This window comes from Protopterus annectens, chromosome 7.part0, assembly GCF_019279795.1.
Source record: "Protopterus annectens isolate FY-2018-M chromosome 7.part0, PAN1.0, whole genome shotgun sequence".
Lineage (NCBI taxonomy): Eukaryota > Metazoa > Chordata > Ceratodontiformes > Protopteridae > Protopterus > Protopterus annectens.
Window position 1 is genome coordinate 1,224,243,960 of NC_056739.1, and position 16,308 is coordinate 1,224,260,267.

General features: G+C 38.2%; 1 protein-coding gene across 1 annotated transcript in view; it reads right to left on the bottom strand.

Moving 5' to 3' along the window:
* Positions 1-16,308, bottom strand: part of DNAH1 (dynein axonemal heavy chain 1) — a 5,225,710-nt gene that overhangs the window by 715,375 nt on the left and 4,494,027 nt on the right. The window contains exon 70 of the mRNA XM_044076389.1: positions 13,220-13,351. Coding sequence (XP_043932324.1) covers positions 13,220-13,351 — 132 coding nt within the window. The remainder of the gene's footprint in view (positions 1-13,219; positions 13,352-16,308) is intronic.

The following is a 16,308-nucleotide window of genomic DNA, read 5'->3' on the forward strand; positions in this document are numbered from 1 at the left end:
GACATCTCTGATCAGTACGAACAAAAAATTACGATCCCTCATAAAATCCTCCAAGGCCAGCTTTGAGAGAAAAATTGCACAGGACACCAAAGACAATCATAAGGCTTTTTTCAGTTATGTTAGAAACCTGGGATGCAACTCCCAGACTTGTTCTGAGTTAATCCTAAACAACAAAAAATACACTGAACCCACAGACATCGCCAATATCCTGGCAGACAGGTTCAGTGCAAACTCCCCCCCCCCCCCCCCAAAAGAGCAAGTATCTATCCCAGCAGAGGGCTGCCTCTCAAACATCTCTGATGCTCAGGTGAAGGCTGCCCTCTCCAAAGCAAAAAACACTGCTTCCATGGGACCAGATGGCGTCCCAGGTTGCATCCTACATGAACTCCAAGAGGAACTAATCCCTCAAATAAAACAGCTATACAATCTCAGCCTCACTACAGGATATGTTCCCACAGAATGGCGTACAGCAACAGTGGTCCCACTCCACAAAGGTGGAGCCTCTACAGACCCTGGAAACTATCGCCCCATAAGCCTGACTAGCTTAGTCTGCAAGGCTATGGAGGGGATCATCATGGAGCTCATAAACAAAGATATTGGGAACCAACAGACACTAGATCCTACCCAGTTTGGCTTTGTCAAGGGCAGATCCTGCCTTTTGAACCTGGTTGACTTCTTCGAAACAGTCACCAAAGCCATAGATGAAGGGAAGGTAGTCCACACAACCTATCTGGACCTTGCAAAGGCATTTGACACAATACCCCACTCGGGCATCATAGATAAGCTATCCAGCTTAAATATAAACCCCTATGTCACAAGATGGGTCGCAAACTGGTTCAAAGACAGAGCCCACATAGTGAGAGTTGCTGGAGCCATGTCAGACTCAAAACCAGTCACAAGTGGCATCCCACAGGGTTCTGTCCTGGGACCACTCTTGTTTGGTATATACTTTTCCGAGGTACAGGCAAACGTGGGAGGACTATGGCTCACCAAGTTCGCAGACGACTGCAAACTGGGCGTCATAATCAACTCTCCAGCTGACACAAACATCCTTCAAAAAGGTCTCACAGAGACAGATAACTGGTGCCAGCACCATGGTTTAAAGCTAAATGCCAAAAAATGTATAGTCATACCCTTTGGCAAAAACAATGTGCCCACAAATTACCACATAGGCGGAAACCCATTAAGTACAGAGAAAGTTATTAGGGACCTGGGGACCCAAGTTGATAGCAATCTCTCCTTTGAAAACGACATTGCTAAAGTGGTTAGAAAGACCTTCTACATAATAGCCCACCTCATCATGAAGGGTTTCACATCTAGATCAAAAGAGGTAATCGTGCCCCTTTATTCATCCCTCATCAGGCCCATCATAGAATACAATGCCCCTTTTGGGATGTACCTTACCCGACACCTGCAGCAATTAGAAAGACCCCAAAAGTATCTCACCAAGAGGATCAAGAGTCTCAAACAGATGCCATATGCTGCTCGGTTAAAAAAACTCCAGCTCTACTCAGTTGCATACCGCGTACTTTGAGGTGATCTATGCCTGACATACAAAGCTATGTCAAATCCAGAATTAATGGACATGCTCCACCTCAGTAAATCTAAATCCCTTAGAGCCACACGCTCGAGGGACTTGAACCTCAGCACAGAAATAAATAGAACTTGCTGGAGGGACAGGTTTATAACCCAGAGGCTCCCTTTGCTCTGGAATAGAATTCCAGTTCATGTGAGGCAGAGCACCTCACTGAATCTCTTCAAGAAGAATCTCGATAGGTGGATGGGGGATCGTAGGTTTGTCCCAGGGATTACTCCCGTGTCACTATTAGACAAAGGCACAGTAAACTAGACCTTAAAATGGGCACAGTATACTCAAATCAAGGGGTGGCATAAGCCATACAGAATTGGGATAGGCTTATAATTGCCTCAGGGCAGATAGCCTAGTATGAACCTATGAACCTATTATAATATAAAATCATTGCTCGTTTATCTGTCTTTATGTACTTGCAGCCTTCTGTTGGATAAAATAGGTTTTAAAGGAATTTTATCATTGATACCTGGTGGTCTATCAGCTCTAAATTTAATAATCCATTTTATCTCAATATGTTCTGTGTAATTACAAATATTACCACCTCAAACATTGGGACTGATAACCTGTGATACTGTGAACTTAAAATGATGAGAAAAATCTGTCTTAACAACATGTTTAGCTAACGCATTACGTTCATCACCTTGCCTTATATAATAAATGTGTTCCCTAATTCTTTCTTTTAGTTTCCTATTTGTTTTTCCTATATAGAACGCGTTGCATCCCATGCAACAAGCTAAATAAACAACATTCTTTGTATCACAGTTCACTGACTCTTTTAAAAAATGAACATGGTTTGTGACAGGATGTACAAATGCATTGGTATGGTCAATGTATTCACATTGATTACATCTTCTACATGGCCTCGTACCCTGATATGCTTCTCTAATATCAAAAATATCATCTTCTTTATCTTTTTTAACATGACAGAGTATCTGTTTAAGATTCTTCTTATTCTTAAATAAAAATTTTGGTGTTTCACCAACAATATCCCTTACGTTTTCATCTAGCATTAACATTCCCCAATGCTTCCTATAAACATCTGTAATTATATCAGTATCTGTACTGTAATATATAGGAATTTTAACCAATGTGTATTCCAAGGATTCTCCACATGTGATTCAAAATTGGTTATGGAATCAGAAAAATAAGGTTTAGCTACAGTTTGTCTAAGGGAGTTGGTGATAGTTATAGCATCATCAATTTCCTTGGCCTTATAACCCCTCTCAAGAAGTCTATTTTTCAAACTGTCAAGCTCTTGAGTGAAGCCTGTTTCCAGCGGATTAAGTCTGGAGGCTCTCATAGTCTGTCCCTTGACAACATTTCTAAAAATATAACTGGGATGCATGCTGGTTCTATGTAGTAAAGTGTTCCGAAAACATGTTTTTCTATGTATTCCAGTGTTTACCAGTCCATTTTCAAACCTTTCTAAATTAACATCAAGAAAGGAGATCTTATGTGTCGAATAATTTATAGTAAAATTTAAATACTCTGTTAAAGTATTCAACTGTTCATAAAATCTAACCAAAGATTCCTCATCACCTCTCCATAATAAAAACAAATCGTCTACAAACCTTCTATAAAAACAAACAAATTCTTTATAACTGTCTAATTAAAACAGTTTATTTTCTTCCCAGCAAGCCATGACTAAATTAGCATAGCTATTAGCACATGGTATTCCCATGGTTACACCTTCTCATTGAGAATAAATAGCATCATCAAAGATGAAAACATTATTACTCAACACTGTTTCTAAGAATAGACAAATTAAATCTATGTGCTTCAAAGTCATATCTGAATGTAACTGTAAAAAACTATGTATATTTCTTATACCATCTTCATTAGGTATCACTGTAAATAAACTTGTTACATACAGGGTAACAAAATAAAAGGGAGCATCTTGATTTAAAGTTTTTAAATAATCATATAAATCAATTAGAAATTGTTTGCTATCTTTTAGTATCTGAGTCCTGCTATCAACAATGGGTCTTAAAAAATATTCTATATAAATAGATAAAGGTTCTGTTACCCAGTTCCTGCCTGAAACAATAGGTCTCATTGGAGGGTGCTCAGAATCGTTATGCACTTTCAGAAGACCATTAATGATGGGAATCAATGGATAATTAACTTTTAAAAACTTGAACAAATCTAGATCAATGTATCTGCTCATTAAAATGTCATCTAGCATATCAAAAACTTTATAAACTTTAATTTCTACTGTTTGAAAACCAGTGACCTCATAGAAGTCACAATTTTCTAACAAAGTGCACATACTATCCTTATAATCTTCTGTGTCTAAAATAACCAGAGGACCACCTTTATCGGCTGGCCTTATGATTATTGAAGAATCATTTCTCAATGCATTCAAAGCTTGTCGCTGTTTAAAATTTAAATTCGTATTTTTCAACCTACAGGCATCTTGCGTCATATTAGAATAGATTTTATGTACATCCTCCTCTACAAGTTTATTAAATACATCCAAATAAGGATTCAGTACAGGTATATATGTACTGGGTGATTTGAACACAATGTATGAATTACTACTGAAAACCTTGTCCTTAAAATTAATTTTCAATTGAACATTTCGTGTAAATATTCTAGTGTCTGTAATGACATCAGTTAAATTATTCCTACATGCTGGTATAAAGGAAAGCCCTTTGTTAAAAACTTGTGTTTCATATACAGTTAAAGTTTTATGTGACAAGTTATGTATCAATGATTCTCCATTTTCTCCCACATTCTCTTCAATGTGGGGCCTGTATGTTCCCCCTCTAACCCTTTTCTTTTCTGTCTGCCCCGGCTGTAGGATCTCTGTTGTTTGGGAGAATATGGTAATGCTATGGGAAAAGGGGTTTGCTCTTTTGTAGAGTTGGAACGTGTTCCGTGTGGACCGATCTTTCGGTCTAACCGAAGGTTCACAAACTGGCATTTTGTCACACAAAATCTTATTAATATCTATACTAGAAGATGTATTCATTGTAGACTTATTACTAGCCTCTTTGTGTATAATGACTGAGCCAATGACTGTAGGGCTATTCATACCTTCATTTTGAACATTAGATGGCAACCTGGCATTTTCAACTTGTGTATTAATCTGTTCAGCATTATCAGAATACATAACATTATTAATATCACTAGAAGCATTATTAGGATATTTCAATACAGTATGACTTGTTCTATCTGTTAAATTAGTAGTGCGCACATTCCTAGAACTACTGATATTAGCAGAAACAGTTCTCGGACAAGTAAAGACATGGCCTGCTGTAAAGTCCTTTGTGTCTCTTAAAATTTTACTTTTTTTCTGTTCCAGCAACCTTTTCTCAAAAACTTGTACATTGTCCAATACCATTTCCAGTCCTTGGTCAACGTATTGCTTGGGATATTTATTTACAATGCCATTTTTTAATTCTAATGTTATACTTCTCAAAACGTCCTCTTCAGGACGAAAAAAGTCATTTAGTAGTTTCATATAGTTTTTACTAAGTTCTAGGTTCAATTGCTGCCATTTGAACAACAAGTCGGGATAGGTATTACCTGTTGTAGGCATTTTCAAGATGCGCAGTCCGCATGGTACAATGTTCCTTGCTATGCAAACCTCGGAATGGTAGCGCTGCAATTGCATCCTTTTGAGCTTGGCAAGATTCAGTTCCAAGTTATTCAGTGCCTCCATCAACCCAACAAGACATCCGTTATCATCAATATTATCCTCGTTACCTTCTGGAACTACATAAAACGCTAACGGATTAGTTGAACCAGAAATAACGTCAAGGAAGCATTCCGGTTTTGAAGTGCTGCTTGGAACAGATTCCGGATTGTAAGGAAGTTCAATAGAAGTAACTTGTGTCTCAGCCATGTTTCCCAAGAGCTCCCAAACTGCAATAACGTATAAAAATGATAAAATCCAAAAACGGCAGCTCACCAGGGAAATCGGTCCCGAAAGGATGTCATAACAGTACAATAAGACAAATAGAGTATTAAAAATCATCCACGGGGCACACCACGGCTCTTAGACACAAAATGTAGGTCACAGCAGATACAAATCTGTAGATTCTTAAACGAAAAACAAAAAAATAAACGTAGCTTCAGGTTAAACCGATATAATTTTATTGTGCACAGTGAGCACTTTCACCTCTAGGGCTACATCAGACTTTGCAAAACAATGAACATCTCAATCTTAAATACCTTTGTGCTCATTAAAAATTCATTACATCATATCCTGCTAAAACACTAATAAAAAATTATATATATATGTTTACATAAAGTTGAAATCAATTTAAGTGTGTATAATTCTTATATATATATATATATATATATATATATAGTTTATAGTAATGTCTAATGTTATGAACCTCTCATATATGACAGATTGAATTTTATGTACCTATATTTATTAAAATGTATTTTTATAGCTTAATAGCTTATAAAAGTTTTTATTAGTGTTTTAGCAGGATATGATGTAATGAATTTTTAATGAGCACAAAGGTATTTAAGATTGAGATGCTCATTGTTTTACAAAGTCTGATGAAAACCTAGAGGTGAAAGCGCTCACTGTGCACAATAAAATTATATCAGTTTAAGTTGAAGCTACGTTTATTTTTTCGTTTTTCATTTAAGAATCTACAGATCTGCTGTGACTGACATTTTGTGTCTAAGAGCCATGGTGTGCCCCGTGGATGATTTTTAATATAATAATAATAAGCAGGAAGGGAAGTTCCCACAGGGATCTTATCTGAGTCTAGAAGCTGGAATCCACCAATGCAGGCTACTGAAGAGAATCAACTGTGCGAGTCCTACAGCTGGTGCTAAAATGCTAAACATGTGACTTTCTGTGACAAGGGTTAAGCTCCCCTAAGGGAGTGGCCTAACCAATCCCTTGTTACAGGGAGTCAGAAGAAGAGATTCTGATCTCTGGAAAGCTGCCAATGTAGATTTGTGCAGGCACAGAACCCATACATCACTGAGGCCATGTGAAGGATGAACATTTAAGATAATCATACAATGTCTGTAGATTTTCTGCTCATCTACGCCACATATAATTAGTAAACTGAAAACGTCACAACAAACTTGAAAAAGGGGTGGCAATAACCATGCATATTATCTCACTGTACCATCACAATGTTTGCATAACTTGGTGCCATAGCAACCCACATAGCATCCACTTTAACTTGCATAAAACTTTCTTTAAACACAAAGAAATTAAGAAAACTATACCAAGATGATTAACTAACAAGCTAATCTCTGCACCTGAAAGAGCAGAAAAAATTGATATATATTCACTAAATCAGATTACAGAGAAATCGTGGAAAAATGGTGTACAAATTGATTACATCAGCTGTAAAAAAAATACTACTTTCAGAAATAGTAAAAGGTTTCAGTTTTAAAATTAATTGCTTAGATTTACTGGTGGTACAGAAGGATAAAACCTGACTGCAGCCCAGGTGACTCAAGTTTGATTAGTGGCTGGGGAGCTTGTTGGCAAAGTGGAGAAGATGTGAACATGTGTGTCATTTCTCTGATATGCTCTAGCAGAGAATGTCACTTAGGAGAGGATTATGCCAGGCTAGTGAGTGGGAGGACAGAGAAGACATAACTGACTTATGGGTCTAGGGTAGGTATATGTTCTCGATCCACTCCCAGCTGCCAACTAGTCTAAAGAAGACATCAGGATGGTTGCTTGGGGTTAGGGCTATGCAAAACCCTGCAAACTGCAGTATACCCTTGTAGTACCATACACATTGATCAGTGTGTGTGTGTGTGTGTGTGTGTGTGTGTGTGTGTGTGTGTGTGTGTGTGTAGTGGTGGTGGTGGGGGGGGATCTCTCCCTACAGGGAGACTCTCCTGTTGAAGGGTTACACTAGGTGAGGAGACTAGGGTTTGAGAAGTCAAAAGGATGAGAATTTGGGACAAGCTAAGCGGGAGGCATGAAGTAAGCAGTGGCAGTCAAAAATAACTCAGAAAAAATAATGAAGTCCTTAAAGTCCCACATAAATAGCATAATATTGTGCACAATGTCCTTCAACTTATTTTCAATAACTACTGTAAATGTCTCTGTTTTTGATCCTCTGTCTGTTAAAACTAACCTAAAAAGGTGGCTGTGCAGCTGACTAATGGGTTTTAGGAATTTTAAATATTATTGGGATACTAGGATTTGATTCCTTTAAAAATCAGCTGTTGTACAATCACTGTATTTTCTGTCAAATAAATAATGAATTAATTGGCAATAAACCCCTGTGTCACCCACTAGATTGTCAGCTGGCTCACAAATAGGATGCAGTAAATCAAATTAGTGTAAGTTACCTCCGCTAAAAGACCAGCCACCAGTGGAGTCCCCTAGGGTTCTGTGCAGAGACCCCTACTGTTTGGTATCTACTTTTCTGAAGTAAAAGCCAATATCAAAGAGCTGTGGGTGACTAAGTCTACAGCTTAGAAATTCAACCAAAGCAGCCGTTGTGTCTGATAAAAAACAATATTTTTGTCACCTCCAAGATAAACATCAGTATAATCCTAAAAAATGCTGGGCTGGTTTCAATCACCTCCTACACCCAGGTAAATCTACTACCCCCACCCCTGAAAAACTCATGGATAAAGATCCAACTGAAATAGCTAACACTTTTAATTCTTTTTTTACTGAGACCATCCAGTCCCTCGCCAGTAAGCTTGCCACTTCTCCCTCGGTGGCAACCTCAACCAAAGATCCAACCCAAACTGCCTTCAACCTACAACCTACCTCCACCTCCTATATTCGTACCCTCTTGAAAAAACTTAAACCAAGCACCCTAGCGGCTGACTTGCTCCCAGCCAAATACTTACAAATAGCATCTGACACCATAGCCTACCCTGTCTCAATCTTGATCAACCGAACCATTTCAGAAGCTTCTATTCCCTCTATTTGGAAAATCTCTTATATCATCCCTCTCCATAAAGGAGGGTCCTCCACTGACACTTCTAACTATAGACCCATAGCCATACTGTCTCCTCTAGCCAAAATTATGGAACGCTATGTCCACAAACAACTCATTACCCACCTCACACAAAATAACCTCCTATCCAACACCCAACATGGCTTCCGCCCCCTTCACAGCACAACCACTGCTCTCCTCTCCTTGTTGACTCAGTCAACCACAACCGCAATGACAAATTAATCTCCTCTGCGCTCTTTCTAGACCTATCGAAAGCCTTCAATATGGTCAACCACCAACAATTGCTCCACACACTGGAAACCTTTCATCTTAGCAAACCAACCATAAGTTGGTTTAATGCCTACCTCTCTTGCAGAAAACAGGCGGTTCAGTGGCAAAATAAGCTATCAGACCTACTCCCCACCAATATTGGTGTTCCCCAAGGATCTATCCTCGGCCCCCTTCTTTTTTCCATATTTATAAACGGTCTACACTCTGTCATTCCCAAAGCCACCTGCATTCAATATGCAGATGACTCCACCCTTATCTGCTCTGACGTCTCTCTTGCCAAACTCCAAGTCACAACCCAAAACTGCTTTTCCACAGTCGAAAAATGGTTCTCGGAACTTAAACTCCTACTCAACCCAACCAAAACCAAATTACTTCTATTTTTCCCCACTTCAGCTACCGCCCAAGGAATAGAACCCCCCAACACCAACAATCCAACCTTCCACGTGTCCTCCAACAATGGTACCATAATCTACCCTGTCTCCCACACCAAACTGCTAGGGGTGACTATAGACCACAAACTTAAATTTGATATGCATGTAAATCTAACCATTAAGTCGGTCAACAAAAAACTCGGGTCCATGTATAGAATAAAGACCTTCTTAACCCCGCACACCAAACTAACAATTGCCCGAACCCACCTCCTCTCCACACTCCTGTATGCCTCCCCGATATTCTCCTTCCTCCATAAGAGAGAGCTTAATAAACTTTCTACTACCTACAATCACATAGCCAGATTCATAACTGGAATGCCCTATCGCACCCATCACTGCCTAAACCTAAGGACACTAGATTGGCTAGAACTGCCTAATATTCTCAAACTCAACCAACTCACTGAGGCTTTTAAAATTATCAACCATCCAGATAAAACCCCCTCATTGAACAAACTACTTACCCCTTACTCCAACCTTACATCCCTCAGGTCTTCCAAAAGTCTACAAGTACTGACCATCAAATCTAACAACTCCGGTGGTGAAGCACTATATGCTAATTCCATTGGCAAATCCTGGAATGCCCTCCCAAACAACCTAAGACTTATGTCCTCTCTGCACCAATTTAAAATGCACCTTAGAGCACTCCTGAAGTCCCAGTGGTTATGCCCTTGCTCTAATCCAGACTAATAGTTAACGTCCCTGCCTCACCTAGGCCTCACTAAGCCTCCACCCAACCCTAAAACCTAAGGGTACACAATATAGCCCTGTTAGTCCTTCTGTTCAAGTCTGTATCTCTTTTAAATTACATATATAACTACTTACTTGCTTTATTTTGCCTTTAATCGTATGTGTATTTACTTGTTTTAACTTTGTCCTGTATTTGTTTATGTAACCATGATCTTGGAGCTTTTCTCCCCGGGCCTCCACTGAAAATGGACATGTATCCAGTTGGACTAGCCCGGTCAACAAATGTAAAATAAAATAAAATAAATAAATAAAATAGAAGCAGTCAGTGAATTCCCAAATAACATGGCCATCCTGCAGGAAGATTTGTCCCAAATAAATAACTGGTGACAAAATCACGGACTACAACTAAATGCCAAAAAATGCATTATTGTATCCTTTGGCAAGTCATCTACCCCAGGGAACTAACACACCAATAGTATGCTCCTTAGAGTTGAATGAGTTGTTCAGGATTTGGGAACATATGTGGGCAGTGACCTAACTTTTGACCAACGTGTATCCATTGTTGTAAGAAAGTCCTTCTATATTGCACAGCTTATACATAAAAGGATTGTGTTTAGATCTAGGGATGTCATTGCCCCCCCTTTACTCATCCCTCATTAGGCCACTTGTTGAATATAATGCCCCTTTTGGTATGTATGTGTCCAGACACATGCAACAATTGGAATGCCAATAGAGACAAAATTTGCTATAAGAATACAAGACCTAAGCAACATGCCCTATATGGACCAACTCAAAGCTCTGTCACTAGACTCAGCATCCGACAGAATGTTAAGTGGTGACCTGTGTCTTGCATACAAGGCATCCCCTGACCCAATACTGATGAATTTATGGCACATCAGCAAGTCAAATGGCATCAGAAATACTCAGTCTAGAGATCTAAATGTCTTCTGCAATATCAATAGAACTGTTTGGAGGGATAGGTATACTTCACAGAGGATACCACAATTATGGAACAGACTCCCCAACCACATAAAACAAAGTTCATCTCCATCCATTTTCAAGTACAACTTAGATCTATGGATGGGAAACAGAAAATTTATCCGTATACTACTAATGGACAGATGCAGTTCCTAAATGTTTTATCCCATGCATGGTTCCCCTCAAATTATCAATGGTATGATCCCAGTTATTCTCATTAGGGGCAATATATAATTACAGACCATGGGATGGATAAGGCCAGCCTCTAACCAAATGGGATAAGTTAATTCCAGCACAAAAAGGTAAATTGTCTAGGCTTAAAATGGCCTGCAAGGGCAGTTAGCCTAGTACTTACCTATATATCTATGAACCTATAATGAACCCATGAACCTATAATCAAAGAATCAGTATCAGCCTATACTATGGAAATCATTTATCAATGGCTGTATAAGAATCATCATAATTCAATACACACAGCATTCTGTTGTCATAATGATTACTATTCATGAACCTAAGACCCCCCCCCCCTTCTCTTGTCATCTTTCATAATGCTTAAATTCACCTTCCCCTTTAAGGACAAGAGTGTTTACCTTTCTTCACTAATAAGATTGAAAGATTGAAACATGTACTATGAACTGGTTTAACTAACACCTTCCTAATGTCTGCTTCATATGCAGATTTAAAGCTATTAATAACATCTGCTAATGGAGCATTAAAGGTACTGCTTTCATATGGAGTTATAGAAACAACTGCACTATAGTTGGCAAATAAATAAGCAGGCAGGATTTTACTTACTGATAATCAGCTTACAACAGGTAGCAACATCTTCAAAGAGAAAAACTTTTGTAGGAATGAATCCCAAGTCTTCATACAGAATGGCTGTTTCAACCTTTGTTAACTTTTAGGAAGATAGACTGAACATATGCATTGAAAATTGCTACTGGAATTACTTCTAGTTAGCACTTCTGATTCCAGTGACTTCTCTGTTATTGGACTCCACAACATTTGTTCCTGCTTTAGATAACAGTTTGCCCCCTCCCTGTAGCAGAGAAACTGTTATTGCTGCTTACATAGGAAGAATGCATTTGTCACCTTTTTGATGATTCCAAAAAGTTCAACCTGGATGTTCTTCTTCTCAGTGGATTTCTGCCTGTTTTTTTTTTTTTTTTGCTCTCGGGAGTCATGCAATAATGTTGAACATTGAATTTCAGATGGAAGGTGGAAGTGAACAATATGAACTCCACTGCTAGTTATAAATGAAGTGAACAAACATGGATTTACTCCACATGTAATACATAAATTGCATCAGTATGTAGGCTCTATTGTGTAATTTGATCAAGCCTTGATAGGTTTAACTGGGGAATCACAGTAGCACAGAAGCTGACTAAAGAGGGGTGGGAATGAGTGGCAAAAATTTGTTTATCCATATCAGAGTGAGGGAGGAAGTCTGCTGCTACTCAATGCATGCTGTGTGGTAGAAAATTGGTTTTCCTAGTAAGCATTAAAAATGGTGCTGAACATGGACATTTGAATCTCCCATGAACAGCATAGCACTATAGCTGGATTCAATGGGTGTGTGGCAAGACAGATACAGGCATAGACATAGACACACACACACACACACACACACACACACACACACACACACACACACACACACACACACACACACACGAGTCAACAGTGCAGACTCAGCTTCAGTGGTGCACAAAATGGCCACAAGGGGGAAGAGTTAAAAGTATGCAAAATCCACCTAACCTCAATGGGTGATGACCATGATACCAAACACTCAACTTCGCCTCCTGGTATCCTCCTTACGCCAGAGGATGGAAGGAACAGTCAGTCCAACAAGAATGGGAGATCAATGGCCACAAATGGACAAAACTAAATATACCCAAAACAAAACTACATAATCACAGTGTCAGTTATAAGGATTTTAATAACAACAGTACCAACTGGAGTGGTACAGTACTGTAAGATACTCAGTTAGCAGCAGTCAGTCCGGTCAGCTGAACAAAGTACTTCAGAATAACTGCTTCTTTCACATATTCAGGAAGGAAGGCAAGACAGATTTGAGGAACAATGCTTCCTTTAATAATAACAGTGTGACATTATGGAGGAGTAAGTAATGAGTGGAAGCTCTGAAGTATGTTCAATTATGGGATTGTTCATATATATTATACTCTTTGTATAATGGCATAAATAACACTTTGAAGTGTGTTTTACAATAGAAAAAAAAATCTACCAAAAATATAGCATACTTCTTATGGTCAACATCAACTAAAGCTAATCTAAACTGAAGTGCTTTTCACGCCATCTGCCTTGCCAATATCAGATTAGTTTACCTTATCAGCATCAATTACTTCAATCAGTCTTTCCAAAGAAGGCATCCAGCTGGGAGCAAGATGGCAGTTCTGAAAGAACACCCACTTTCCACGTTCCATTGCACTTCTCATCAGAGCTTCGGCTCTTGGACCCTGTAAAGAAAGTAAATACACTTACTAAAGAACAGTTCTACATATTTACAGTAAATATACTAAAATCAAAGCATATGTCTAAAGTTGCTAAAAATATAACACATTTCCTCTACTATGATCAATGTAGCTTTAGGACAGCTTTAGGACATTATTTTTTTCAGTTTTTCACCCTTTAATGTACACTATGCCTCAAAAACAGTTGCTGCAAGAGAAAATGTTGCATCATTATTTTCTTAGCTCTGGTTACCTAGGTTTGACAGCAGGTGTGAGTCCTTTGAAGGATGATATAGGAAGGAAACTGGTGTATTATACAGGTTAACATCTCTTTCCTGATAGTGATAGGTGGATAGATTATTTCTGAAATACTGTTTTCTGGTGCATTGCAAGGGGCAGAGAAGAACAACACAGGGGTAAGGGGAATTACTGAGGCCTCATCTTTGATACTCAGCTACTGTGTATGTACATACAATAGCAATGATTGTATCTTAACAGAGACAGCAACAAAATAGTGCCTGCATGTGATTCTGAAGATGCTACTTGCTCTGCAGAAAATACTGTTGAGGTAGAAATAGTAACTTGGTCTTTGGTATTCAGACTAATTTTATGAAGCAAAACAGAGACAATAAGCCATGCATACATACAATCCTGCTTACGAACTACAAAGGATAAAGGAAAATGCCTGCAAATAAGAACTTTAGAACTTCTTGTTCATTTTCCCTATTTTTACGTCCAGATCTGTGCATTGCATTAGGCACTAAGGATTTAATAATATCAAGGGAAATTCTCATTTCTAATAATGGCACTAAATTTCAACAGTTAATTAACTCACTGATGATATTGGTAATCACAGGTGTTACACAAATCCCTATCCCAGTGTTAACGTGGCTCTGGTCCACTGGTCTAGGAATACAAGGTTAGAAAAAAGCATGAAATAAATAACTCAAATATTTAAAAAAGAGGAAAACAAAGCCATAAATTAACACAGAAATCAAGACTACAGAATCATAGGATTAGGAAACCAGAGCTTGTTTTAGGATGTCTTACAAAGTGAAACGAAGAAATAAAGTGTAAAGAAACGGGAAACAAACTACAGTGTGCACTGTTTAATGAAACATCACCCACTAATTTTTAAATATTTTTCAAAATGGCACATGCCCAATATAGAACATATAAAATTTTTCACTTTCAACCATTCTCAAAGTATATTCAGCATCTTTGAAGAGTAGATATAGTACAAAGTTTTTCTATAAAGTGAGTACCAACTAATTCAACATCTTCTGCTTCTAATTCCAGCAAAGCAAACATGTAAGCAACATTTTAGTATATTCATTAAATTATGTCTCAGCAAAATAATGAGGTAGGGAACATTTTAAGGCATATGTCTAACATATTCTAATCAACGCATTCCTGGCATGATTTTTGTTCATACTCTTAAGCAGCAAAGTTTCCAACAAATATAAAGTCACTGACAGAACACTACCTTCAAAATTAATTACTGCATTTATAGGGGAATTCTAACTACCAACATGCATGTAAATTTGCTTAATTTGAAGTGTTTATTCATTTTTAATAAAGGCAGACATTAATTTGAAAAATTACTGATTTGCTACAGCAATTAGTATAGACAGGATCATATTACCAGAAGCATCACCAGTTATAAATTTCTTAGTGCCTTTAATACTTAGCTTAATAAATTAGTTTAATCTGATTAGGCTCGCATGTCTGATTTGTTTACAATGGCAGCAGGACACATCTATTGAAATGTCATCCTGTTTTAATTTAAGCTTTCATTGGTGATTCCCTTTTTAATTGAAAGGTATACCTTTTTTGTAATTACCACATTATTTTAATTATAGGGTATAGCCATTTTTTTTCTATCTTAAGATTTTTTTAAGTTTATTTTCTGAATACTACATTTCTAACAAACAAAATTCAGACTCCATAAGTAAGTTCTATTCACCAGAAAATGTATTCTCTAACGTTGGCTAATCTATATATTCACCTCAGAGATTTCAAAGCCAATAAAATTTCTAATACACATTAACACTGTATAATAAATAACATTAATACAGTGATGTCCATACTCTTATGATATTATCCCATTACCCTTACATTAGAAGGTAACAGAATATGTAGTGAAACTGCACTGTTACTGACAGAGCATAAAAGTTCTTACTAAACTCGGACTGACAAAAGCAATGTCTTTAAGCTTCTCCTGTTAGGGGTCACCACAGCAGACTACCACTCTGCAGATTGATTGGCAGTGGAGCTTTTATGGTGTCAAATTGCCAGCCCAGCACCCAACTTTCACAGAAGGCACACACACACACACACACACACACACACACACACACACACACACACACACACACACACACACACACACACACACACACACACACACACACACACACACACACACACACAAGCACACACAAGCAGACACACACATACACACACACACACACACACACACACACACACACACACACACACACACACACACACACACACACACACACACATACACACCTACTGCATGTCTTTAAAACTCACTCAGCAGCAAGCAGGGAAGACAAGCAGAGTCCACACAGAAGGTGCTCCAGCTGGGAATCGAACTGAAGAACCTCTTGCTGTGAGGCGACAATGCTAACAGCTGCATCACCTCAGCTGACCCACACCACCACGGCCAACCAGGAAAAATGGTCAGAACTAGTGAGCCAATCAATTGTATCCTGCTTTTAAAATGTGTATTTCAAATGCAGTATGTGGTCTGATTAGATCAGCATTGAAAGCTATTAAAAATGATGGAACCTCTCCAATTTTTGTGAATATACAAATGTAAGAAAGTAATACTATCACGCCACAGTGGTACATTATGACAACACTGGATGATTGTTTGAAAGTATTGCCTTGTTTTCCTCGTCTGAAAAACAAGGCTGTCTCATTGTCAGTCT